This window comes from Siphateles boraxobius, unplaced genomic scaffold (genome assembly GCF_051911475.1).
Source record: "Siphateles boraxobius isolate OS27281-9 unplaced genomic scaffold, OSU_SipBor_1 26, whole genome shotgun sequence".
NCBI lineage: Eukaryota > Metazoa > Chordata > Actinopteri > Cypriniformes > Leuciscidae > Siphateles > Siphateles boraxobius.
In genome coordinates, this window is record NW_027508876.1 from 6897887 (window position 1) to 6923194 (window position 25308).

The 25308-nt window shown below is 39.5% G+C and overlaps 1 protein-coding gene across 4 annotated transcripts in view; it reads left to right on the forward strand.

The window, feature by feature from the left end:
* The window catches only part of kmt2ca (lysine (K)-specific methyltransferase 2Ca), a 164280-nt gene that overhangs the window by 125756 nt on the left and 13216 nt on the right, over positions 1-25308 (forward strand). For all 4 annotated transcript variants that reach the window (XM_077244240.1, XM_077244241.1, XM_077244243.1 and 1 more), the window contains 19 exons: positions 350-487; positions 935-967; positions 1305-1439; positions 1576-1726; positions 1843-2069; positions 2159-2232; positions 2332-2532; positions 5618-7486; positions 7594-7925; positions 8011-9743; positions 10833-10944; positions 11129-11189; positions 11274-11337; positions 11483-11715; positions 21107-22729; positions 23020-23220; positions 23558-23722; positions 23809-23938; positions 24988-25135. In XM_077244240.1, coding sequence (XP_077100355.1) covers positions 350-487; positions 935-967; positions 1305-1439; positions 1576-1726; positions 1843-2069; positions 2159-2232; positions 2332-2532; positions 5618-7486; positions 7594-7925; positions 8011-9743; positions 10833-10944; positions 11129-11189; positions 11274-11337; positions 11483-11715; positions 21107-22729; positions 23020-23220; positions 23558-23722; positions 23809-23938; positions 24988-25135 — 7630 coding nt within the window. The remainder of the gene's footprint in view (positions 1-349; positions 488-934; positions 968-1304; positions 1440-1575; positions 1727-1842; positions 2070-2158; positions 2233-2331; positions 2533-5617; positions 7487-7593; positions 7926-8010; positions 9744-10832; positions 10945-11128; positions 11190-11273; positions 11338-11482; positions 11716-21106; positions 22730-23019; positions 23221-23557; positions 23723-23808; positions 23939-24987; positions 25136-25308) is intronic.

The window sequence follows — 25308 nt, forward strand, 5'->3', positions numbered from 1 at the left end:
GTTAATTTTTAAGGGACTTTTTCACACAGTTGGGCAGGCAACACTAATTAGGTTACTGTTTTCTGGAAAATTTAGTTAGTTGAGAGGATGAGAGAGAGAGAGAAAAACTTTTCCTCATTTTACCATGACATGAAATGTCAGTCCTCAGAGTTTCCTTTGTTTGTTTTTTACTTTCTTATCTTAGCAAAGACTCAGACACAGTAGCAAATAGGTTGCGTATCAACTCTGATTTAGGCGCTTACAGAATGACAGCTCTGTTTTTCGGCAGATTTTGAGTTGTGTTGTGAGTTGTGTATTCAGTAGAGCTAAGAAACTAAGTTTGAGACTAGCTGTTTAACTTTCTTCCCAGCTGGTTTGGACATTGGCACCCTACCAGATGATCAGTCAGCTTCCCCTCATCTTGGCTCTTCTCGGGGTACTAGGACACTACAGGAGGAACCTCTGGATGTAATACTAAGTCCTGAGCTGGACAAGATGGTTTCTGATGGTAAGAGTCTTGCATTTTTTCTTAAAATAGTTCTTCTATTTTTTGTGCTGCTTTTCTCACAATGCACATGATTAATTACATGTTATCCTTGCTTTTATGTTACATTTGTAACATTTACATGATAACATAGCATGTTACATTTACATAACATTTTTTTTAATCACAGATTGATTTTCTCATCAAATTGATATTGGTATCTGGCAATTCCTCCCTTCAATTGTTCCTTCCTTAGCCAGCAAGTGTTTTTCCTAGCAGCTTTTCTCCCTTGTCAATTGTAATTGTTGTTTGTGAACTAAAATGTAATTTTGGCATGAAAAATGGTATTTGGTTACATCTTTATGGCTTTAACTCTTTTTATGCTGTGATGTATTGAGTCATCTTTATATTTCACTAGATGTTGGGTTTTGTATTGTTGGCCTACTTGTAATTATATTTCCTTGTTTACAGGGGCCATTCTGAGTAAGTTCTACAAAATTCCAGGTTTGTTGCTTCCTGAAATATTTTGACAACATTCTGCAAAAAAACATGTTTTAAATGTTATTCACTCATTTTCTGAAAATCTCTCCTATTTAGAAAGGTGTGTAAAATGTCTTGCACCAGTTTTTATTCATGCAGTGTTAACTGGAGATGTAAAAATGCATTGATGATTCATGATGCGTCATGCTCTGACAATGGAAAATTCAATGCATCAATTTAAACTTTTAACAGTATTCAAAGTATTATTTGCCAAATCTCTTATTTTGGTAAAATCAACCAAATAAAAAAAGTATTTCAGTTATGAATATGTATGGTTATACATTCTATTCATTCTGTTTAGAACTGGAGGGTAAGGATGTGGAAGACTTATTCACAGCAGTGCTCAGTCCAAGCGCCAACCAGCCACCTCAACTTACTCATCCACCCAACACTGCCCCCAATGCCTCAGCCACAGCAATGTCCCTCCAGAACCCAGGTATCAAGTTGTCTATCTCCTCATATGAACAGTCAAGTAAACCACACAGATGTAATGTTGTACTGGGCTTGAGTATCACATGTAAACTACACAGCTCATTATGTGAGTGCATGTTTCTCCATGGTCTCATTTGCAGGAGATGCTGGTGGAATGTTCCCACGCATGCCTATGATGAATGGCATGATGGGGCCAAACACACACATTATTCCGAACCCCATGATTACTGAAGCTGGAGTGTCTGGCACATTCTCTTCCATCCACCGCATGCCTTTTCCAGAAAATGTGACGTGAGTGAATTCAGATTTTGAGTAACACAGATTGGTACTGGCATTTCTGTTTAAAAATCTATATAGTTTCAGTGGCTTATGCAAAAGACACTTAATCGCTTGCTATGTCACTACAGGGAGAAGAAATTCAGCCAAATAGGGGGTGATGTGATTGGTCCCTGGGCTTCTCCTGGTCCTGTGCCTGGATCAGTCCCTCCACCAGAGGTGGAGACTGACACCATGTCCAATGCTCAGAGGAGCACGTTAAAGTGGGAGAAAGAGGAAACCCTTGGTGAAATGGCCACTGTGGCTCCTGTTCTATACACCAATATGAACTTCCCTAACCTTCAAGATGAATTTCCAGGTGAATGGATTGTCCTTATACACCTCAAGTAGAATTGTAAGCTTGAATTGGAGTCAAGTTAGAGACCAACCATCTGACTTTTTTCACAGATTGGGCGACTAGAGTGAAGCAAATTGCAAAGTTATGGAGGAAAGCTAGTTCTCAGGAAAGGGCACCTTATGTGGTAAGATGCTCTTTTATTGAGCCTCATAAATCCTAATGTTATATAGTTTTGCATGTATATCAAAAGTTTTGACTTTTTCACTTGGATCTACCCCACTAGCAAAAGGCAAGAGACAACCGAGCAGCCCTTCGTATAAACAAAGTTCAGATGTCTAATGACACAATTAAAAGACAGCAGCAGCAGCAGCAGCAGCCAGTTGATCCCTTTGATCCCAGCATTCCCATGGACACAGAGCTGCTCTTCAAGGATCCGCTCAAGCACAAAGAATCTGAGCATGAACAAGAGTGGAAGTTTAGACAGGTGATTGACATTCCAACGGATGTTTCATTGTAAATGCTAGATTTTAAGTTTTGCAAAACAGGGTGTCTCAACCTCTGATAAATGCTTTCACCTTGGGCTGATCGGTACAATTTAATCAGAATGTTGTTTAATAGCCATTTTGAATTAAGTTGAGTCTAGGCCTGTATTATTGGATGTGAAATCAATTTGATGTGATCAGCAAATACTAAAGTTTTGCTCATTTCACATAATGAAACGCAGTATGTTTGGACATATTACAAAGCTTTGCATCTTAGTTTGTGAGAAATTTTAAGTGGACATAACAGTGTTAGTCAGTGCTACTTTAAAAGTTAAATGTAAGTAAGTATAATATTTATATTTTATTATGCATGTGCATGTCAGTGGTCATTGTAGCATTATTTTCCGTTGTCTTCATATAATTTTTTTTAGATCTTTTTAGAATTTACATTCAACATTGTTAGGATCCCAGGTTGAGGTACAGTTCTGGCAGACATCTGCCAATACTCAGTAACAAATATGGTCTGATAAAGTGTTTACTAGAAAGAAAAAAGGAAGACAAAAAAACATAGTGCTGTCAATCGATAATAATAATAATTCGATTAATCACACATTTTACCTCAGTGATTAATTACGATTAAAAGCGCTTGTTTTTGTATAAGTTTTTAATATACAGTAGTCAACATTTGAAGTGGATCAAAACCTTTCATCAAAGTTAAACGTACATTAATTTTGAACAATACCCATTATTGTCTTAGGAAAACTTTGATTAACTTTTTTGGATCCACTTCAAATGTTGACTACTGTATTTTATAATGTAATAATTTCACAGTTAAATTCCAAATTAATGTCGATACAACATAAAGACAGTATGTTTTAAATACTTGACTCGTTTAATGGCATAATTTTATGAATGAAGGTCAGTATCACTATTACTAATACTGCTACTGATGAAAATGTTCTTTTTCCCCATTTTAAACATTATACCCATTCAACTTTACAGTGTAATTGAAAGCTATACAATTTTTACATGTATTAGGCTTTAAAAAATATAACAAATTTAATTTAAGTGCACTTAAAATAATCCTCACATAAAACCAGAATATATGTCATATTTACCTGTGCCCTTCCTATCTGTCTAACAGGTAGGATATGTAGTTGGAATAAAGTTATCAAACAGTCTGCACTGCATAAATTATAAATTAAATCTAGATTAATCTTTATTAGTGCTGTCAAACGATTAAAATATTAAATCGTGATTAATCGCATTAATGCCATAGTTGACTCGTAATTAATCGTGATTAAACGCACATTTTTATCTATTCTAAATTTCCCTTGATTTCTATTTGTCCCATTATTTTTTTCTAATTTTAATGCTCTTATCAACATGGAAAAGTGGATCGGCAGTAAGTTTGTTCTTAGCTGTGGTATCCATGTGCTTCTGTCTGAAGTCATCCATTGTAGAGCTTAGATCGGGCCCAAAAAATCAAGCCCGACCCTACCCGAGCCCGTGATCAGTACTTTAACTGTAATTATGAACCCGAGCCAGATTTAAACCCGACCATTTTTTTAATACGGGGGTTGTTATAACTGACGTTCTCAACTACTATCTATGTTACTTTCTCCCGCCCGCAAATAGACTTTTTTTTGTAGGCTACCTCCAAATACGTTTGCCTACGTGTCGCCACCATACACATCAGCATAAATGCTCCTGATAAATTATTTGTTATTAAAGCATTAACACACAAACCACTGTTATAACATAAAAGCAAGCAGGCTACTGCGTGCATGGTTTGGCATGACTGAATGCGCGCAAAGTGCGCTCCCTTAAAAATTCCTAAAAAGCTGACATCAGTACATCGCAATCTCACACATCACTGTTATTATCAATGAAGCTGACTGCACTATGAATCTGTCATTATATATACACTTTGTTTGTTATAATTAGAGGATTTGTCAACATACAGAATTCAGCACTGAAAAAAAGGTTAGTTTTGAGCGGTGAGGGGAGTATTTTAAATGCATCTGATTGGTCATTGCGTTCAAGAAATCAACACATATGTCTGTGATTGGCTACATCACACAACACAGCAAACATGTTATAAAAAGAAACTCTGGGCTGTAAATCGTTTCTATTTTGTTTTAGTTGTTCTTGTTGCTTTTCTGCAACATATGAATAAAAATGTATTCGTTTTTATGTTTTATTCATAGATATTTCTAGTTTGCGGGAGTCCCGCGAATTGTTTTATTCTCCCGTACCCGCACACACAGAGTGAGTGCATTACCCCCCGCGCCCGCGCTCGCACTGAGCACTCGGCCATTAAATCTAGTTCCGCGCAAGCCCAAACAAGTGTGTGCGGCGTGCCTGTTGTTTTGTTTCCGGTCTAGCTATCCGTTGTGATGTTGTAGTTTTTCTAACGTTACTAGTTGTTGCAACAGCATGTGAAAAAAAACGACATAGTTTGCTAGGCCATAAAGAGCGTTAATCTCGCGATAAAAAAAATTGACGGCATTAAAATGGGTTCGCGTTAACGCCGTTAATAACGCATTTAACTGACAGCACTAATCTTTATTAAAGCTGTTACTTTAAGACCTGCTGCGCATGACATGGATAACACACGCCTCACACTCTTTACGTTCATTTAAGACGTTATTTAACTCATTTAAGACTGCTTAATTGCTTAGAGAATACTCGATAAAACGACATTTAGGCATAATTATATGTGTTATTGTTCGTTCAAATGCGAAGGAGAACTCTTGCCTTGTCGCACTTGAATGATTTAAAAGCATTTGCATGGATAAAAGCGTGATCATATAATGTAACGCTAGTCAAAGGATGACAGAAAAAATGGATGCTGCGTTAATTGTGTAAAAAAAATGCATGCGTTAATGTTGGTAGCACTAACTATATATATATATATATAAATATATATATATATATATATATACACAGTTAAATATATATAAAATATATATAAAAAATATATATATAATCAATAATGTAGTCTTTTAAGTGCATTGGCTTAATTAACTTGTCCCCTTTTTCTCTTTTCTTTTTTTGTACTTTTTTTGTTTGTTTTCATGACAGCAAATGAGACAAAAGAGCAAGCAACAGGCAAAAATTGAAGCCACACAAAAGTTAGAACAGGTTAAAAATGAGCAGCAGCAACTTCAGAAACAGCAGCAACAACAGCAATTCAGTGGAGACAACTCAGAGTCTGGTAGTCAGAGTCCAGTGACAACTCAAACCAGCAGTGGTAACACTTCTCCTTTGCAAGAATTGACATCCAAAGATGGCTTCCAGATGCTTGAAACTGTAACATCGGGTACATCAACAGATGATGTATTTCTACGTCCCCAACCTCCACCCCCTTCATCCACAGCAAAGACCCCTACCCAGGACACTCAGTACATGCAGGGACCCTCATCTCAGCCTCAGTCTCCTCAAATGTTTTCACCAGAATCATCTGCATCCCGTCCTTCTTCTCCATGGGATCCATATGGTAAAATGGTGGGAACCCCCAGGCCACCACCATCTGGGTCAAGCACGCCTCGAAGAGGTTCTTTGTCTGATGTTCAAGAAAGGAATAGGCCCTCACCGGCTCATGAATCCTTTGGATCTCCAAAATCCACCAGCACAGACCCATATTCAAAGCCTCCAGACACACCTCGACCATCAGACCCGTTTGTGAAACCTATGTGTCCACCCAGACCAGGACCATTATCTGAGCAGCAAGGACGAAACTTCATTAGTAATGTCATACCTGGAGACAATTTTTCCAGGCCAGGCCAAAGATCGGAAGTGTACCAGCGCATGACCCATAGCCGCATGGTTCTCTCTGACCCCTACTCTAGGCCACTGTTAACACCTATTCCAGGGAGTAATGAGTCTGGATCTGTGCCAGTGTTCAAAACACCCATGCCTCCTTCCGAGTTTCAGCAAGATCCATTCAGCGCAGGGCAGCAAGGCATGAGAAGGGGGTCATCTGACGCTTTCTCTCAAATTCAACACTCTGACCCTTATTCACATCAGCCTCTAACACCCCATCCATCAATGGGAGATGGTTTCAGTAATGAGGGCAGAATGATTCATCAAGGACAAGGAGGTCCTTTTGCCCAACCATTGCCCATGAGCAGACACCCTCAACGAGATCCATATTCACAGGCACCATCTACACCTAGACCAGACTACCCTCAACAAATATCTGATCCATACGCTCAGCCTCCTGGTACTCCAAGACCTCATGATCCATATGCCCAGATGCCAGGTACCCCAAGACCACACTCTGATCAATATCCATTGCTACCATCCACACCTAGAACTGTAACAATTGATCCGTTTTCTCAGTCACAATCTCATAGTCGCAGACAATCTCCGTCTCATGCTATTGATCCATATGCTCAGACGCCAGGTACTCCTAGGCCTTTTCCGGGAGAGAGATACCCTAAATCACCAGGTAGTCAGAGATCCTCAGATCCTTTCTTACAGCCTCCTGGAACTCCTAGGCCAGTCAAAAATGAAACTTATGATCAATCACCAGGAACACCAAGGCCAGTTCTCCCTGACCCATATTCTCAACCTCCTGGTACCCCACGTCCAGGAGCTGGCCCAGAAGCCTTCTCCAGACCAAATCCTAGATTAAACTTTGTGACCCATCAAACAGATCCACTTGGCCATCAAGCACAAAGTAGGATGCAGGACCCATTTGCTCGTCCCTGTGCCCTTGATTCTCAGACCCCCAAACATCCTGTGATTTCAGATGAAAGTCTCTCCCTACAACAGACAAATCCTAACCAGACACCTATTCATGATCCTTTTGAACAAGCTTCACTAACCCAATGTTCACAAACAGGGGAAAGATTGTCACATGATGTTTCCGTAAACACAGGCAACCCATCAGATTCACAGAACACAATGCAACCACCACTTGGAGAGACTGAAGAGAAAATTAAACAGGTCTGAAAACATATTAAGTATGTTTTCCATTAGAGAATATTACCCTATCCCTTTTTCTGTTTTTTAATGATGTAATATTGATTGTATACTTTTATTTCTCTTTTTAGCGCCAAAGACTACGGCAGTTAATTCTCAAACAGCAGCAGCAGAAAAGTGCAATCAGACTAGAAAAAGGACTCCAGGAGGCAACTGTTACTGCTGCACCTGGGACTCCAAGGCATTGGTCACAGGACGATTCTGGACCTCAGAAGGATATTTTTGGTAGACCCCCACCTCCATATCCAGGTACTATGAGATCATCACCAATTAATGCAGGACAAAGATTTCCTGGAACGTTCCTTGCCGATCAACATGGGTCCATGTCTGATGAACCCCAGTGCTCCCGGCCACCATTACCCAGAGGCCTGAACAACATGGGCATAAGACTGCAAGGACAAAGGTAAGTGTTGTTTTTCTATCAGTTGTGCTGTCAAACTACTAATTAATTTAATGTTCAAGTTATCTTGAAACCTAATTCCTTCCAGATTTGGATTTCCTCCTGGAGCTCCAAACCAAGAACAGTTCATCAGGCCCCCTCACCAGTTACAAGGTGGACCCATGGTTGACAACATCCCACCACATATGAGACGACCTCTTTCTGTTGACATTGCTAGGCAAATAGGCAGTAATCATCAGATGGGCCTTCCCCAGCATTTTCCACCACGTGGCCTTTCAATGCAACAACATAATATAATGGGTCAACCATTTATTGAACTTTGTCACAGGGCTCCAGAGAACAGAGTCAGACTACTGTTTGGGCCACCTAATGCTTTGGATCATCCTAATCATCCTCAGAGACCTCCTCATGGCTTCATGGGAGGCCATAATATGGCCTTTACAGGAAATCAAGGTCCCAGAATAATGGATCCGATTTTGGGCCTTTCACGTCAAGGATCAGTCAGTCACATGCAGACTTCTGCTAATATGAATAATCTACATCACCATACAAATGCAGTTCCACAACAGACTACACTGGCAGTACCACTTCGCCATTTGGTCAGTAGGGATTCAGTTACTCCCAGGGAATCTGCACTACTCCATATCACAACATCTGGACCAACAGAGGAAATCCCATTGCCATGTAGTGATGGTGTTGAGAAACTAGAAACGGATGATTCTGCTGTGAAGGACCTTGATGATGTGGAGGTCAAAGACTTGGTCGATGAGGATCTGGACAACCTGAACCTTGATGCAGATGATGGCAAAGATTTAGACCTGGAAACAAATGACCTTCATCTTGATGATCTTCTGGAATCTGGAAAGTTTGATCTTATTGCTTATGCAGATCCTGAGAACCTTGGGGACAAAAAGGACATGTTTAATGAAGAACTTGATCTGAGTGATCACATAGAAGATGACCATGGGGATACCTCTGATCTTCAGAAGGCCTTGTCTGAAAAAAGAAATTCCAGATGTGAAGGTATATCCTCAGCACAACCTAAATCAGAGGCCATACAAGGTCCTAGTAATGTCAAACTAGAAAAAAGTCTGTCAAAAGAGTTTCTGGATTCTCAGTCTGAAAGAACTATCAAAACTGAGAGCCAAGGTTTTGGAACCTCAGTGGATGACCATCAGCCCATGAGTAGTAAAAGTGGTCAAGACGATGTCTCTGTTCTTTTTGAGGAGTCTTGTGCAGATGTACATCCTGGGTCTGCTCCTGTGTTGTCAGGCCTGTTGATCAAGGAAAAGCAAGGTGAAACTAGGAGTGAATCCATAATTTCTCCCATCTCGGGTGACCCTGATGCCCAGACAAATCTTGGCTCAAACATGAGTATGGTGATGCTGCGAGGACAACCCGAAGATCACGGGATAAACCCTGGAGTAACAATGGGGCACAGAGTAGATCCACCCCTAACCCAAGGGCCAATATTAGGTAACCAAAATTTGATGCAGTCTGGGAACCAGCAGGTACCAATTCAAGGGTTTGAAGCTTCACAAGGACAGCAAGTGGATCTGAACCTGCCTATAGTTAGTGGTCAGCAGTCTGTTCCCCATTCCTTAAACCTACAAACTCAACAGGGCATGTTCAATCTAGGGGCCACAGGGCAACAGGGGTCTCAGGTGCAACAAACTCAACAGAACAGACCTCTACTGTTAGATGAGCAGCCCCTTCTTCTTCAAGATCTGCTGGATCAAGAGAGGCAGGAGCAACAACAGCAAAGGCAGATGCAGGCCATGATTCGGCAACGGTCAAATGATCCTTTTTTCCCTAACATTGGTAAGCCTATGCTCCACTTAGACCAATTGTAGGGCTGGGCGATATGGAGCAAAAAATATATCTCGATATATTTTGCTATATCTCGATATACGATATATATCTCGATATCTTTACAGGAAAAATAACCCAACAAAAACTAATGCAAAAACAAATATGCCAAATACCACAGTCTTTTTTTTTATTGGAGTGCAAAGAGGTAGGCAGTTCATGTAGTCCAAAGTGCTTCTGCGACATTTAAAAAAAAAATCCCTGTATACAAAAATAATAATTGTATACAAATTAATTGCTGTATACAAAAATAATTGCCACCTGTCCCGTTTTACCGGGATTGTCATCCTTTTTAATTACATGTGCCGGGAAATGTATCGTTTTCGAAAGGCTGTGTGAATGTTCAAACCATGGTTCAAACCGTGTAGCGTGCGCACGGCAGATAGGGAGAGAGCACCGTGTAGCGCGCGCACGCCAGAGAGGGACAGAGAGCGAGAGACCTTGCCTGTGTTTGCTAGTGTGCGTGTGTGCCTCAAGAAGTGCATGTAAGACAGCATTTAAGACGATCTTTTTAGACGAGTTCTGTAGCCTCCGGGCTAGTTGCGGGCGCCGCCATGTTGAATGAGACAACACGCGAGGGGAGGGGGAACAAAAGCAAGGAGGCGGGGGCGAGCACAGCGCAGAGAAGACAAAGCGGCGAAATCAGAATTAAATATAAACAATATATCGATATATACGATATGTCAAAATCCATATCGTGTTTAAAAAATATCTCGATATATTTTAAATATCGAGATATCGCCCACCCCTAACCAATTGATAGACTAATTGAGGCTGTTGTACCTGTACATTGTTAATAATGTGGTTTAATGTGGTCTTGATTCTATACTGTCAGCCGCTCTTATCTTGCAGTCCTATATGTGAAGTTATTGTACAGTTGTTGAATATAAGCTTATCTTGAATGTTAAATATTTAGAATGTAGGCTTATTTGTATAATTATACTTTTTACTCCAGTAACTCGAATACTTGAAATGTGAATATAATTGTGATAAACAAATCACGATCCTGTAATTTATGTGTTGATTTATATTACTTTGTAGAATTTGATGCAATTAGTGATCCAATCATGAAGGCAAAGATGGTAGCTCTAAAGGGGATCAACAAAGTGATGGTACAGAACAGTATGGGTATGACACCCATAGTTATGAACAGGTAAACACTTTACCATATACTTTGCCGCCTCTAAGCAATTACTACAGTATTACAAAAAACTTGATTGGCCTAATTATTTACTTGTAACTAAAAATGACCACATGCAGTTTTTAGTGGTTTATTTTTAATGGTCAGTGATACATTTCCTTGTGTTGAATACTCTCCGTACTTTCCTTTGTGGCAGAGTGCAACAGATTCCAGGATCACATGCCCCAGATACAGCCGGTTTTTCACAACATTTTTTGGTATGTCCACGGGTTTTAGTCTTATTTCCTCTTCTTACCGGCATTAAACCTATTCTAATGGCATATACAATGATTTCCTTTTAGGATGGAAAGTTGCCACCACAGATTGCAAGACCCAATCCCCCTAACTTTGGACCAGGGTTTGTCAGTAAGTTGTTTTTTTCTCTCTCTCTCTTGTCAGTAGTTACCAAGGAGTTGATTAGTAAGTGTTATTTTATCATTGTAATCACTGTAAAAGTAAATCAATTGAGGCTGGACATCCCTTAAATCCTATATGTATTTTTATTTTTCAGATGATTCTCAGAGAAAACAATATGAGGAGTGGCTTCAGGAAACTCAACAGCTTCTTCAAATGCAGCAGAAGTTTTTAGAGGACCAGATTGGGGCCCATAGGAAATCTAAAAAGGCTCTCTCTGCAAAACAGCGCACTGCAAAAAAATCTGGACGGGAGTTCCCAGAGGAGGATGCAGAACAGCTGAAACATGTGACTGAACAGCAAAGTGTGGTTCAAAAGCAACTAGAACAGGTAATATAGTTATTTAAAGGAGGATAACTATAAAATCATCCACCCAAATAGTTTAAGCCATTCGAAGCCATGTTTTAACATGGGGTAAATCTTAATTGATTTTTTTTTTGTCCTTTTGCCAATTGCTTACTTTGTCATTTTGCCAAATGCTACTCTTTATCTATTTGTCAATTGAGTTAAAAAATGACATTGGTCAGTTCACACATGGGGGCTGCCAATCAACTTTCGACTTAATTTTAAGAGCCACCCCCTCACCCACATACCACTCAAGGTGGATGCAAATCAAACTGTTATTGTACAGACCATGCCTACATTAAATCAGGAAGTTTACTTATTGTAGATTTTCATTATGCATTTAAGCAGAAAAGATGAGGCACAGTGTTGTAGAGGTTCTTAGACATAGAGGTTCCAAAAGGTGAGTGAAAAAGTGTCCTATGACTCTATCCTCCTTTAAAGGGTTGGTAAAACACATTTTTTCGAAGGCTTGATTGTGTTTGTGGAGTGCACTGTAACATGTGTTCATGCTTCGTTTTTTAAAAATTGCATTATTTTTCATATATTTGACCTTTATTCTACACTGCTCTGCCCCTCCTTGTAAAAATGGTCTGATGGTTTCCTGATTCTATGAAGCCATTCCCTCAAAACTACGCAATGGGCTCAGATTGGTTAGCTGGCCCAGTGTGTTGTGATTTGCTAACCGTCTAGTGCACGTTCTCCGGAAACTTCACGCCCCGTACCTTAACCGATAGCCTACTTTGTGCTTTGGTGTATTAGGCCGGTGACACACTGGCTGTGAGCGTGGCGTTTCTCTTGCGTGTCAGCTGCGTGGCGGCTGCGTCGCGTTTTCTGTGTCTTTGCACACCAGAAACGTGTCTGACGCGGCGCTGCTGACACGGATCACCGTTGTTCGACATATGGGAGAGAGTTGTGGAAGCCCTATAGCCTACTTCATGTTAAGCATAAATATAAAGCCTACTGATAAAGACACTGTCAGCAGTATTGACAGCAAAATAGACTACAGAATATTTCGTTCTGTATTGACCGGTATAATATTTGAAAATTGATCAATATTTATTTTTAAATTATATTTATATCTGAATTTGTCAAAACCTAGACTTTCAACCGTCAAAATGTAATTTATTAAAATGTATTTGTGTACATAATAACATATAACATTTTTTCCTATACTATTTTGCCTGGAAACGCTTCCAACACGCTTGCGTGTCGCGTGAAAAATAAAACCTGTTAACATGGGAGCCGAAATAAAAACGGACACGCCATGCAGCTGAGACGCTTACTCCACGCAGCCAATGTGTCACCGGCCTTATAAACAATGAAACGTTAGTGAAGATGATCGAGCAGAACCTGTTCAAGAACGGCTGTTAAACAATGTTTCAGAAAAGTTTGTTTTTTGTTGTTCTCTCATTACTTTTAAGTATGAATGAGCATTTAACAAACCAGCAGAGCCAAACAGCGTTGTCATTCGTTTCCTTGCTACAACATACAATTAACAATACGAACTATTACAGGAAAACACATAACGAAAAATAAATCATACTTACAGGTTGTGACCCGTAAACAACAGCTTCTGTTTTTAAAGTTGGAACTGCTCCATCTTTCAGAACAAGCCGATGTGAGAATCCTGCATTGAGCTCACGAAGATTGTGAAAGCTTTTCTCCGTAAATGTGCAGCACAGAGAGCGAGATTTGGGTCAAAATTATGATGGACCGAGTTAAAAATAAATTTGAACCATTGATCCCTAACTCCCTTGTCCCTAGGAAGGCTGAACAAAGTAGACCTGCAACCGGGATAAAAATAACAGCAGCGTTTCGACGGCATTGCGACAACTCATCTCCAAAACAGCAATATAAAATGGCCTCGCCCCGCTTATTAATTATTCTCCTCGGAGGGGTTTATGTAAATAATGGAATATGCTGACGTCAGCAGATCCCATGGAATGTCGTGTAGTCCAAAACCAGCTGTTTGCTGTAGTCCTTAGAAATTGAATTTTTTAAAAGCAAATATCTCCCTTTGCTTTGAACTTTGAGCGCTGTAACTTTGCAGATGTTGTTCATGCTCAAACAGCAACATTGCACACTAGCTAAAGTTAGAAAAGTGAAATCGTGTTTTACCACCCCTTTAATTATGGGGCAACTGCTAATGAGTCTCACCACAGTAAGTCTAAAAGACTGGAAAAGTCTAGTAAAACAGATGTTATTAACAAAAAGATAAATGAGTAGCTAACACAACTACTAAATGCATACCATGAGCAATAAAATAAAGTGCATAAGATGCATAAAATGTAAGTGATTAAATTGAATGTTACTGTGGCAGAGCTACATTATCTTATGGAAATATAAACTGTTGTTTCACTGAAACTAATGAGGTTAATAACCTTATTATGAATCAAACAAATAAATGAAAGATTATTTGCTATTAACTGGCATCAGCTATATAACATGTAATGTAATTTAGAAAACCATATACTGATAATATACAACAGTTCCAGGGTCTCTGGAAAGAGATTTGGTTAAGTGATATTTACATTCCATGCAGTCCGGTGGTGGTGACTTCCACCGGTTGTGCGGAAAGAAGCCGGAATCCATTTGAACAACCTTGAATAATGGGATGTGGATCTCCCGGAGTAGTAAAAGGGTTCTAAAATCTGGAACACACAGATGTGGCCCTGAAGTATTGTGCAGAAGTTCCCTAACCATCTGGAACAAAAGTACCTTGCAGTGAAGGTTTGTCAATCCGCTTTGGTCTCTCTGGCATGCAGACTGGAGACATGCTGTATTTGTTATTGTCTCGCTGGATGAAGATTCTGGACGTTGTGTCTCTTTCCCCACAGCCTCAGAATATGGTCGTGTCTCTTGTTATCTCACAAGCTGTACAATTGTAGCATGGAATCTGTTGCTGTCTCTTCCTTCACAGTCCAGAGACACAGAACTTGGTTGTATCTGTTAAGTCTCTCTTGACAGACTGGAGACTCAGAACATTGTATCTGCTATTGCCTCCCACCACTCAAGCAGGAGATTCAGAACTTTGTATCTGTCAATGTCTCACTTAATGGCCCGAGAATCGAACAAATAGTGTCTGTTTAAAAAGTAAATGTATCCCTTTCTGATGAGGAGGAGATTGCAATTTGGCCCTTCTCCATTCCAGTCCTATGATTGGGTGCTGGCATCAGAGTGGCATCACACACAGTGTGGCCCACCCTTCTTTCCCCTTCTGGAACTCATTTGCCTAATCTAAAGCACATAGTAAAACAGTAGCTTTTAGGTTTTATCAGTGCATTACTCACTTTCCAGGCCACCACCAGAATACCTTTGGCAATGTTCAGAACACAAGTTTTAACTGTCATTCATGCATTAATTTGTATGTTAACAGCCGAATTTGTGTAAGATGTTGCACTACAAATAGTTGTCACTGAAATCCTATTTCTCTGAATAATTATGAAATGGATTTGTTGTAGTTTGTCAATTTATGGTTTCTAAACATAGTTATGAATGGATTTGGATGGATTCTTGTGGAATGTTTCAGCCACCACTGCTGCATCCAAAAGGAATTATGGCAGTCCGGCCGAAACCTTAGGAATTAGTTTCAAAGTGACATTAAAATATTATGTCCCTCACTGCAAAAACCAAACAAAAACACACCTAGAGAGTCCATGCATACACTATGAGAGAGCCTAGTATGTTATACTACTGGGTGTGCGCATTAAGACTGCATGCTTTCACTGCCTGATATAGTCTATTAAAATGCAGTTAGAATGCCTCCAAATTTAAGATATTTGGGCAAAAGATGCCCCTGTATGAGTTTTCGTCTTTTATATTTATATTAGGGCTGTAGTCAAGACCACTTTTGTCGAGTCCAAGACAAGTCCAAGACCAGGACTACTCGAGTCCAAGTCCGAACTCGAGTCCAAGACCGGACTCGAGTACTACAGCCCTAATTTATATCATATGATATAGTTAAGCAGTATCACATGAAGAGTGCCGGTTTCCCCCCGAATATCAGCACAGTTACAAATTTGATATTGATTTTATACAACAGTTCAATAAAGAAGTTAATATTAAGGGACTTCTATTTTAGACACTGTATTGCCTGTTTTTCTCTATTTCACCCACAAAAATGGTTCCAAACAAAGCCACAGAACTGTTTTGCATCTCTGAGTAACAGCTGTTTTGTTGCTGAATGAATTCGTTATTTCGTATGAATAAGTTGAACGAATGATTTAATGACTCAATGAGTCAATAGGTGTGTTCGACATCGGCTGGATGTAACCGATCGGCGAGAATTGCCACTTGCAGGCGGATGGGAGATGAAAACGGAGACGTGAAGTCGGACACTTTCCCATAGTGACGCTCACGCTGCGTTTGCATACTTTACCACAGCTGAAGTGAAATAAATGCAATATTTGCTAAATACACATGTTTATGAGACATTTTCATTTAATACTTTTACTGCTTAATACAGCGGCTGTTTGAACAAGAATAAAGTTCAACATAAGCCTATACTACTGTTGGAACGATACCAAAATTATGACTTCGATACGATACCAGACTAAAATACCTCAATACCGATTCTGAATAGATACCACAGGGAAAAAAAACTAAAACAGTAAATGTAATTTAAAAATATGACAGAACTTACAATTCATTGTTTTATAAATTAATTAAAAAAAAACTTAAAACTTACTTGACCATCATGTTCCTGCCCTGCTTTTTGACCATTCCCTCCTCTTAATAATTACATGCCAGTGTGCATGTCCTTACAGAGATGTTTGTGACATTTACATTACTATCAATCATGTTAACATACGCTAACATTTAACAATTCTGAACAGGTTAAATGAGTCATTTAATATTTTTTAACTGTAATTTTATAATTACAATATAGATATTTAATTTAATTTCATATTTATTAAAAATAAGCAAAAAAGCAAATTACACACAATATGACAAATACCTGTACTATTATAGACAAATAAAATAAATATAGGTGAAAAAATTGTTTTCATTCTATAAATTAACTAGACTGATTCTTAATAAATAGATTATGTAAGGGATCATGTACATCCAGCCGGTTGTGCTCTCAGAATAACCCCAGGGAGAACAATTGGCTGGAGGTACTGTAAATGATCCCGCTTATTACATGGCTACTTGCCACATAAGTAAATAATTAGACACGAAATATTGGTCTGAGTTGCAATATTTGATTATGTCTTTAAACGCAAAGCTTCTGTGGAGAGAGCAGTTGCTAGCACTGCAAGTTCAAACTAGACGGACATTTAAGAGATACAGTTATACCACTTGTTACACAGCATTTCGCCACAGAAATAATTATGGGGATAGGATATATTGATTTCAGATTAATCTGTTTTAAAATCATACCTATTTGTATCTGATAATCCAACAGTGTACAAAACAATAGTTACGGAATGGCAGAACCTGCGTTTGGATGAAACGAGAGAGCAAGTCCTCGATACTGGATGGCATAATTAAATAACTGTACACAAAATATTGTTTCGACTGGGTTTTAATATTTTATTAGCTCACCAAACGCAAAACTTCCATGAAGAAAAAACATTCCTAGCTGTGCTGACTTCAGTAACCCGGATGACCCTGCATTATCTGTTTTGAGCGATTGTTATCTGGGAATAACATGCTGGATGGCGCTATTGACCATATTGACTTATAGTTAGTAGAATGTCTAAAGTGACTATCGAAGTAAAGTGTAACCTATTAGGCTGCTAGTCCGGCCCTTTAAGAGCTGCATGTTCCCAATACATTAGAACACATACGATTTCTTTTTACAAACGTTTTATGTTCATTAAAGACATACCCGACTGTGTTTACATGAATACTCACCAGGATGTGAGTCCTAATCTACGAAAGAGAATTGCAAATTTCATATCGTACCGTTTTTAATACCAGGGTATCGCTATACCTTTATACGGAGTACCCATCATGCAACACTAGCCTATACTATCAATGAACTGGGGTCTACGTTTTTTTATCAGTTTTATTTTGATAAACATGACAAATATAACATCGTGACTACATGAAATCTGTTATAAAAAACAGATTTGTGAGAATTAGGGCCCGTCCACACGAAGACGCGTTTCGCTGTATACGTATAAATTTTTTATCATATAGGCGTTTCGTCCACACGGATCCGGCGTTTTGGGAGAGTGAAACCGCTATTTTTTGAAACCGGGTCCCAAAGTGAATAAATCTGAAAACGACACCCTTGCGGTTTCGTGTGTACAGCCAATCCGTATATTTTGTGAAACGATGATGTCATCACATCACGTGTCGGCGCATGCTCAAAGTCTTCTTCTCCGTGTATAGTGTATCTCTGTGGCACAATTACAGCGCCCCATACTGGTCTGACATATATACTACACCGTTTTCAGTCGGTTTCAATGGTTTCGTGTGGACGCAGATATTTCTTGAGACGACGCCGTGTTTACGGAGTTTTTTTTTAGAACGAGGGAAAAAAAATCGGATAGGGAACGCACCGGCTTCGTGTGGACGTGGCCTTAGTGGAACTGAAGGTGTGAGAATAAACACAAAACACATGTGGATCGTTGTCATGTGGTGGATTCAGCCAATCGTGAAACAGTTGTGTCGTCATCAGAGCTCGTGCAGCTGCTCTGGAGAAGCTGCGCAGAATAAATGAGCCGGCTGCTCTCGAATCACTCTTGAGGTACTTTGATGGCATAAGTCACAGTCACATGGCGTCGGCGCTGTCTCGAGTTGGACAAGCCTAATTACTGAATCAGCCATTTGAACAATTCATTTGAATGAACGACTCACTGCTGCCGGTTTTAGTTTTGGATTTAAGTATCTTTACATTTTTCAAAATCATTTCATATTTCAGTATTTTACGTTTTATTTTTAAAACATTCATCTCAAAACATTATGCAATTGTAATGTATTCATGTTTCCCCTCTAAACTGTATTTAAACAGTCTTTGCAAATACATCTAAATACCACTTCAGATGCAGCTTCTGTGCCCTTTTCTGCATTGCAAAGACAGAATTTGTTGAGACTGATTTTATTTGATTGGTATCTGCCTTATAGTGTCTTATAATTTTAATTGAATTTATTGATAACGTAAAAAAATGACAAAAGATGACATTTAAACATTTTAACTCTTTTAAAGGTAAAAATGGCCATAAATGTTAAAAATCAATTAAAACCTATAGTTAATTTTTGTCAATGCTGTGAACGAACCACCACACAGAATATGAAGAATATCAAAAGCTTTAGGAGTCAGTTGACCACGACAATCATAAACCTGCTAAGGTACCAGCACAATAACACACTCAGCAAAATATCGTCTAATTATCGTTATCAACAAAATCCCAGAAAAACTTTGTCGTTTTCCCTTTTAAGAGGTGTCTGTTGTCCAAGCATTCTTTTGTGATAGCGTTGGACATTTTTTTTGTGCTAGTCCACCAAGTTGCAATGAAATGTAGCAAACTTTATTTGTAGCAAACCCTGCTGTTGCAGTCAGAGAGGGAAACTGGGCCCTGGAATGTGTTGTTCACTACAGAGTCATTCAACAACTCTTTAATTAGATAGTAGTCTCTCAACTATTGCCAGCAGCTAATGACTTTCCCACTGACAGGCCAGAGCTTTTTAAATTTGTTTACAACTACTGTTTATTATGATGTTTATCAGGTCCTAAACATCAACAGCAAAATTATAAAGTAGCTCTAAAAGAGATTGACTGGAGTAAAGTAATTTCATGTGGGGACATACAGTAGAGAGAGGTTGTATGTTATTTCATTTTGGGAAAAATTAAAGAAGTGTTAAAGCTGTTTACTAGAAGGGGTTGGCAAACCAACAGAAAAGAGAATATTTTGCCCTGGGTGAACAATGGATGTAGGAAATTGTTGGAGTATAGAGATCAGCTCCTTAAAAATGGTTGAATTCTTCGCTTATTACTGATCGCTATACATTTACTTCAGAAAGAGAATCAGAAAGAGCTTTATTGCCAAGTGTGCTTGCACACACAAGGAGGAATAAAGTAATACATGAGGAATGTATTACTTTATTCCTCTACTTTATTCTACTTTACTTTATTTATGAGAGGAGCTATACTTTATTCTATGAGGAATAAAGTAATACAGACTTTACATAAGGCCAAAGCTAGTTTTATTATGGATATTATCGAGGGGTCAAATGGGGATGGGGAAAAAAATTCGCAATCTATTAATAAATTAGTTGGAAGACAAAATAACATGGACAAAAGTTTTGAAATTAAAAAAATTATTAAAGAATTCCTTTACTATAGCTTCTAATTTTAATATAAATGTTTGTTTGTGGCTTTGTACTTAGGTCTATCAGTAAAGAGGACTGCGAGGTGCCATATAGGCAAACAACTTTTGGTCAAAAAGTATTGTCTGTAATAGGGAGTAATTATTGGTATAAATTACTGCAGTCAATAAGACAGTGTTCTACATATAACACTTTTAAAAATCATCTTAAGTGAATCTCTAAAACATAAAACAAAGGATAAACAGTTAAACTAAAGCAGTTATAAAAAATGAGAATCTAAAAAAAAAAGCCTGTGTAAATAACAGATTTAAACAGAAAAAATCTCAGATTCCATCCCCTAGGGGTCATGAACCCCATGTTAAAGAACCTTGTTCTAGAGACCTATGAGACCTGTGTCTAAGATGGTTTGCCCTTGAATTATTTTTTAACTGTTTTTTTTTTAACTCTAACCTTTCCGCACGTTAGTGCATCTAGGGCCTCAGCGGAGCTCAGTTCCTGATTTATTCTCTGACATCATCACTAATCTACTGCAATACAGTAAACTTTTTTTAATTTATATAAACAGAATTATATCTCGTGTTGTTGGAAACTTTTTCTTTAGAGACCAGGAGACGTTGGGATATTTTTCAAGCAGAAGTTACTCTTTATTGAGAACTCGCTGTGTGTGGCTGTAGTCATCCAAGGCTAACAAAATAGCTCAGCACAGTAGAGTAGAGTTTATACCTTTCAAGGGGGAGGGATTACATAGAGGTGGAGACAATCTGAACAAAGCATGTAAATGAAGTACAGGAGTCAGCCCGTTACTGGAAATTCCCCAGCCCTGATCTCATCAGCATAACGATGTGATTCAAATGCAAAGGTGATAATCCAATAAGCTAACTATTCAATGACTGGGACAGGGGGCTCCAAGAGCCATTAAAGACAAAGAGTGATAGTCTCAGTAGTCTGACTCATTTCATTTATACCTCAAATGCTAAATTCAGTCTACTAAACTTTCTCAGTTTATATACTATTGTATTGGAACCTAAATTAAACATTTAATAAATTTATAATACAACAGTATTCACTCATATCCTTCCCTCTATTATTTCTTTAGATACGGAAGCAACAGAAAGAACATGCTGAGCTCATCGAGGAATACCGTGTTAAGCAGCAACAACAGCAACAGCGCCTTCAACCTGCTGTGATGGGTCCAATAAAGGCTATGCCTGGAATGCAAGGACAGCCCCCTCCAGTGATGCCTGGTGGACCCCCTATGGGCCAGCCTATGATGGGTCCTATGCTGCCTATACAAAAACCCCACTTTGGTAAGCCTACTCGCATGCCCAACGTGCCAAGTTGGCATCCTGGTGCTACTGGACCAATGACTGGACCCAGGATGCCACCTCACCTGCCGCCTCAGATGCCACTACCTAACCCTGCCCAGCCTCTCCAGGCACAGCCACCTTCCCCTATGGTTCCAGGAGGTAAACCTGGGCAGCCTGGCACTGTAGCTGGAGGTAATGGTGGAGGAGCCAGTAGTAGTGCCCCTCACGTGAAGTTTGATGATAATAATCCATTTAGCGAAGGCTTCCAGGAGCGGGAGCGTCGAGAGCGCCTTCGGGAGCAGCAGGAGAAACAGCGGGTGCAGCTCATGCAGGAAGTGGAGAGACAAAGGGCATTGCAGAGGCTAGAGCTGGAGCAGCAGGGCTTGGGCCTTGGCCCCAACAACAGCGGGGATGGTCTTACCCAGATGCCCTTCTATAATTCTGACCTGTCACAGGAATTCATGCAGACACCCAGGACTCAACAACAACCACAGCAAATTGGCTCAGTGTTCCCTCAGCAAGGAAATATGCCAATAGACTTTGTGAGTCCAGGTCCAGCCTTTTTGCAAGGTGGCGAGTGCAGGCCTATGCCCGGGAATGGTTCCTTTGGCCCAGATAGAAGTTCTAATTTTCAGCCTAAGAACCCCATGATGCATGGTTTCACCCCAGGTCAGCCACGTCCACCTGGGTTTGGAGGGCTTGGAATGCCACCCCACGGTGGAGGTGAAACGTCCTCATTTGGTATGGATTCCACAACTCCTTTACCTCCTAATTTCCCTGGGGCAGGACAGTCCCTTATTCAGCTCTACTCCAACATTATCCCTGAGGAGAAGGCCAAAAAGAAAAGGAGTCGAAAGAAGAAACGGGATGATGATGCAGATTCGGTCAAAACTCCGTCCACACCTCACTCTGATATCACTGCCCCACTTACACCATGTGTATCAGACACCTCATCCACACCAACACGTAGTGTTGCCATCATGGGAGACCAAGATGTTTTAGACCAAGACCCACTTTCTGGAGGTACTCCACTAGGGCGACAGTCCAGCGTGGGCTCGGAGGCAGAGCGAGGCCTTCTCTGTGATATCAAGCTGGAAAAGTTAGAAGCCAGTGTATGCCAGAAGGCTGAAGGAGAAGCAATGATTGGCTATAATGCAGGAGGAACCGGTATAGTAAAGACAGAAGAGGGCAATGAGATTATCTCCACCAGCCCAGCATGCAAGAGTCCAGTTCAGAGCACTAAAGGGGACACTGGGAATGAGTTGCTCAAACACCTTCTGAAGAACAAGACCACCGCTCCTCCTTCCTCAGCTCCTCTCATACATCAGATGTCCAATGACAGTATTCAATCAGAGGAAGAGGGCCTGACTGACAGCAAAGGCCTTTTAAGACTGGACAGCACAGATTCTTTGGTAAGAGCTCCATTGCTACCTCCCTATTTTGAGTGTAGATAGATGAAATGGCATGAAATGATGGGATGTTTAAATATGTTAAAGGTCTAAAGAATAATCTGTCCAGCTTTGAATTTAACATTCAGCTCTTAATTTTTAAGAATGCTATTTTTTATATAGTGTCAGATGTCAAAAAAGTAGCATTTGCAAAATACAGAATTGTCAAATTGTTGAAGGTAGATGTTTGGTTATTAGCTAGTCCTGTTTTCTCTTTTGTTCTTGGAGCTGATAGAATTGTTTATTGTCTATAGAGTTGCATGAACAGTCACACAGGGAATCCAGATCTAGATCCTTCAGTGCCAGAGCAAAGCAAGAGAAAACAACGCAACAAGCGGGCACCAAAGAATGGGGCTGAGAAACCGCCGTCACGCTGGAAAAAGAGGAAGAAGGACGACGAAGAGAGACAAGCAGTGTACACCAACACGGACACGCTAATGACTCAGCTCAAGCAGGTAAACACCCACTACTATATACCCAAAAATATACTGTACATCATTATGATAATAATCGTTATGTACTGCACTTTTGTTGACCTATAATCTATAGTGAAGGGTACAGTGTACAATTATAATTGAGATGTATACACCTGATGTGTAGACTTTACCTATTATTATAGTCATCTCTAGAAGTAATTTAATTGTAGGTTATCTACAGTGCTTGCATCAGTTGTGGTATTTGCTGTAGAACCCACTTATGACTGAAATCAGCCAGTAAGTTGGTTGTGGACATCATGTGCATGTATTGTACTGTTTCACTCAACTCATGTTTTCTTCACTCTCATCCTTACAGCAGCTTTCTATGCTGCCACTGATGGAACCTTTGATCAGGGTAAACTTTGCACATTTCCCACTGTATGGCAGTGGGCAGTTGAACGGTGAGAACAGGCTCTCTGGATCTTTTGGAAATGCATCATTGGATGGAGTATCTGATTACTACTCGCAACTCATCTATAAGGTTTGGCTTTTACGTCCTCTGCTTCCTTTGCTATACTGTAGTTGTAAAAAAAACACAAAAAAACAATCTTTTGTTTGTGCTTGTAGCAGAACAATCTTAGCAATCCTCCAACACCACCTGCCTCACTGCCCCCCACACCGCCACCTGTTGCCAGGCAGAAGCTGTTGAATGGTTTTGCCACTGCAGAGGAACTGGCCAAAAAGGCAGAAATTAATGGTAAGCATGAGAGTATAAATAGTTTCAAATCATTTAGATAAGAAGTTTAGTAAGTAGAGCATTCAGAGATAAGATTTATATTTAGTTGGGCTGCCCCCTAATAGTCGACGAGAAGAGCCTTAGTCGATCAAACTTTTATTAGTCGTTAGTTGCAGAAAAAAAAAATCTCCACAGGAAGTGGAAGTCATGCTCCATGAGGGACAGATCGTTAACAGCGGGTTCTTATAATTACAGTATGTCGAGCAAGAATTCCAAACGTTTGCCTATCATCCATCAACCTCAAATATGGCATATCATTTGAAACATGCAAGTAACTTGGCTGCTCACTCTAATGTTAATCTAGATAAATGTGTGCTATTATTGGGCAATATCCAAGTGTTCGTGCAGAGTGTGGAAGTTAAAATATTAGCGAGCTTACTGCATGACATGGAGGCGCCGATACGATCACTTGTATTTCTTTCCTGGTCACAGTGGAAACACTCTGTCAGTTTTGGTCATACAGAGAAGAGCAATGCATGATTTTAAACTCTACTTTTATTTGTATAAACTTACATGTGCTTTTGTAAAATAACTAAAAACCAACTCTTTCTGCCGTCTCGGTCTCTGTGAACTGGAGCGTGTCATATATGCTACTTGCCTCACTGACATGAGAAATATATCTATAGTAAGCTTGAAATGCCTACTTTTAAATGAACCAATTTTAATCGAAAACAAATATTCTCTGATTATGTAATCCATATGATAGTTGCAATTAGTCGGATTAGATGATATTGGTTTGACCTTTTCTAAAGGTTTACTTATGCTGGAGGAAAAAAAAGATACATTAGGGAACAACATTGAAAGCTAAAATAGTTAATGAACATACTAAATCTTGGCTAATAACTTACCTGTAAAATGCTTATTATAGTTCATAATAGACAAGAAAATATGAAATGTTTCATATAGATGTTGTGTAATAGTGTAGGTATGTTTCTTATAATTATACATTAGCTATACAACCAAAAATACTCTTTGGTTAACATTATTTGTTTGTGATTAAATCTCTTTAGTTTCTAAAAGTTTGGGTCAGAAGCAGCTCACTGCTCCATTCAAAGCTGAAGATGACCTGCTGGGACACACCATCACTCAGGGCCCAAAGACTGTTGATGTTCCTGCTTCGCTTCCCACTCCACCCCACAACAACCAGGAAGAACTTCGGTATGTTTTCAGGGGGCGTTTACAAATTTTTTTTAGTCTCATGTAGCCAATCTTTTGACCATTAACAAAAATCCTAGCCCATAACATAATTTATTCTGCCCTACTTAGTTCAATGACCAGCAAACAATTTAATTACAAAGCGGGTGCATCTTAAATGTCTGACACTGAGGGCC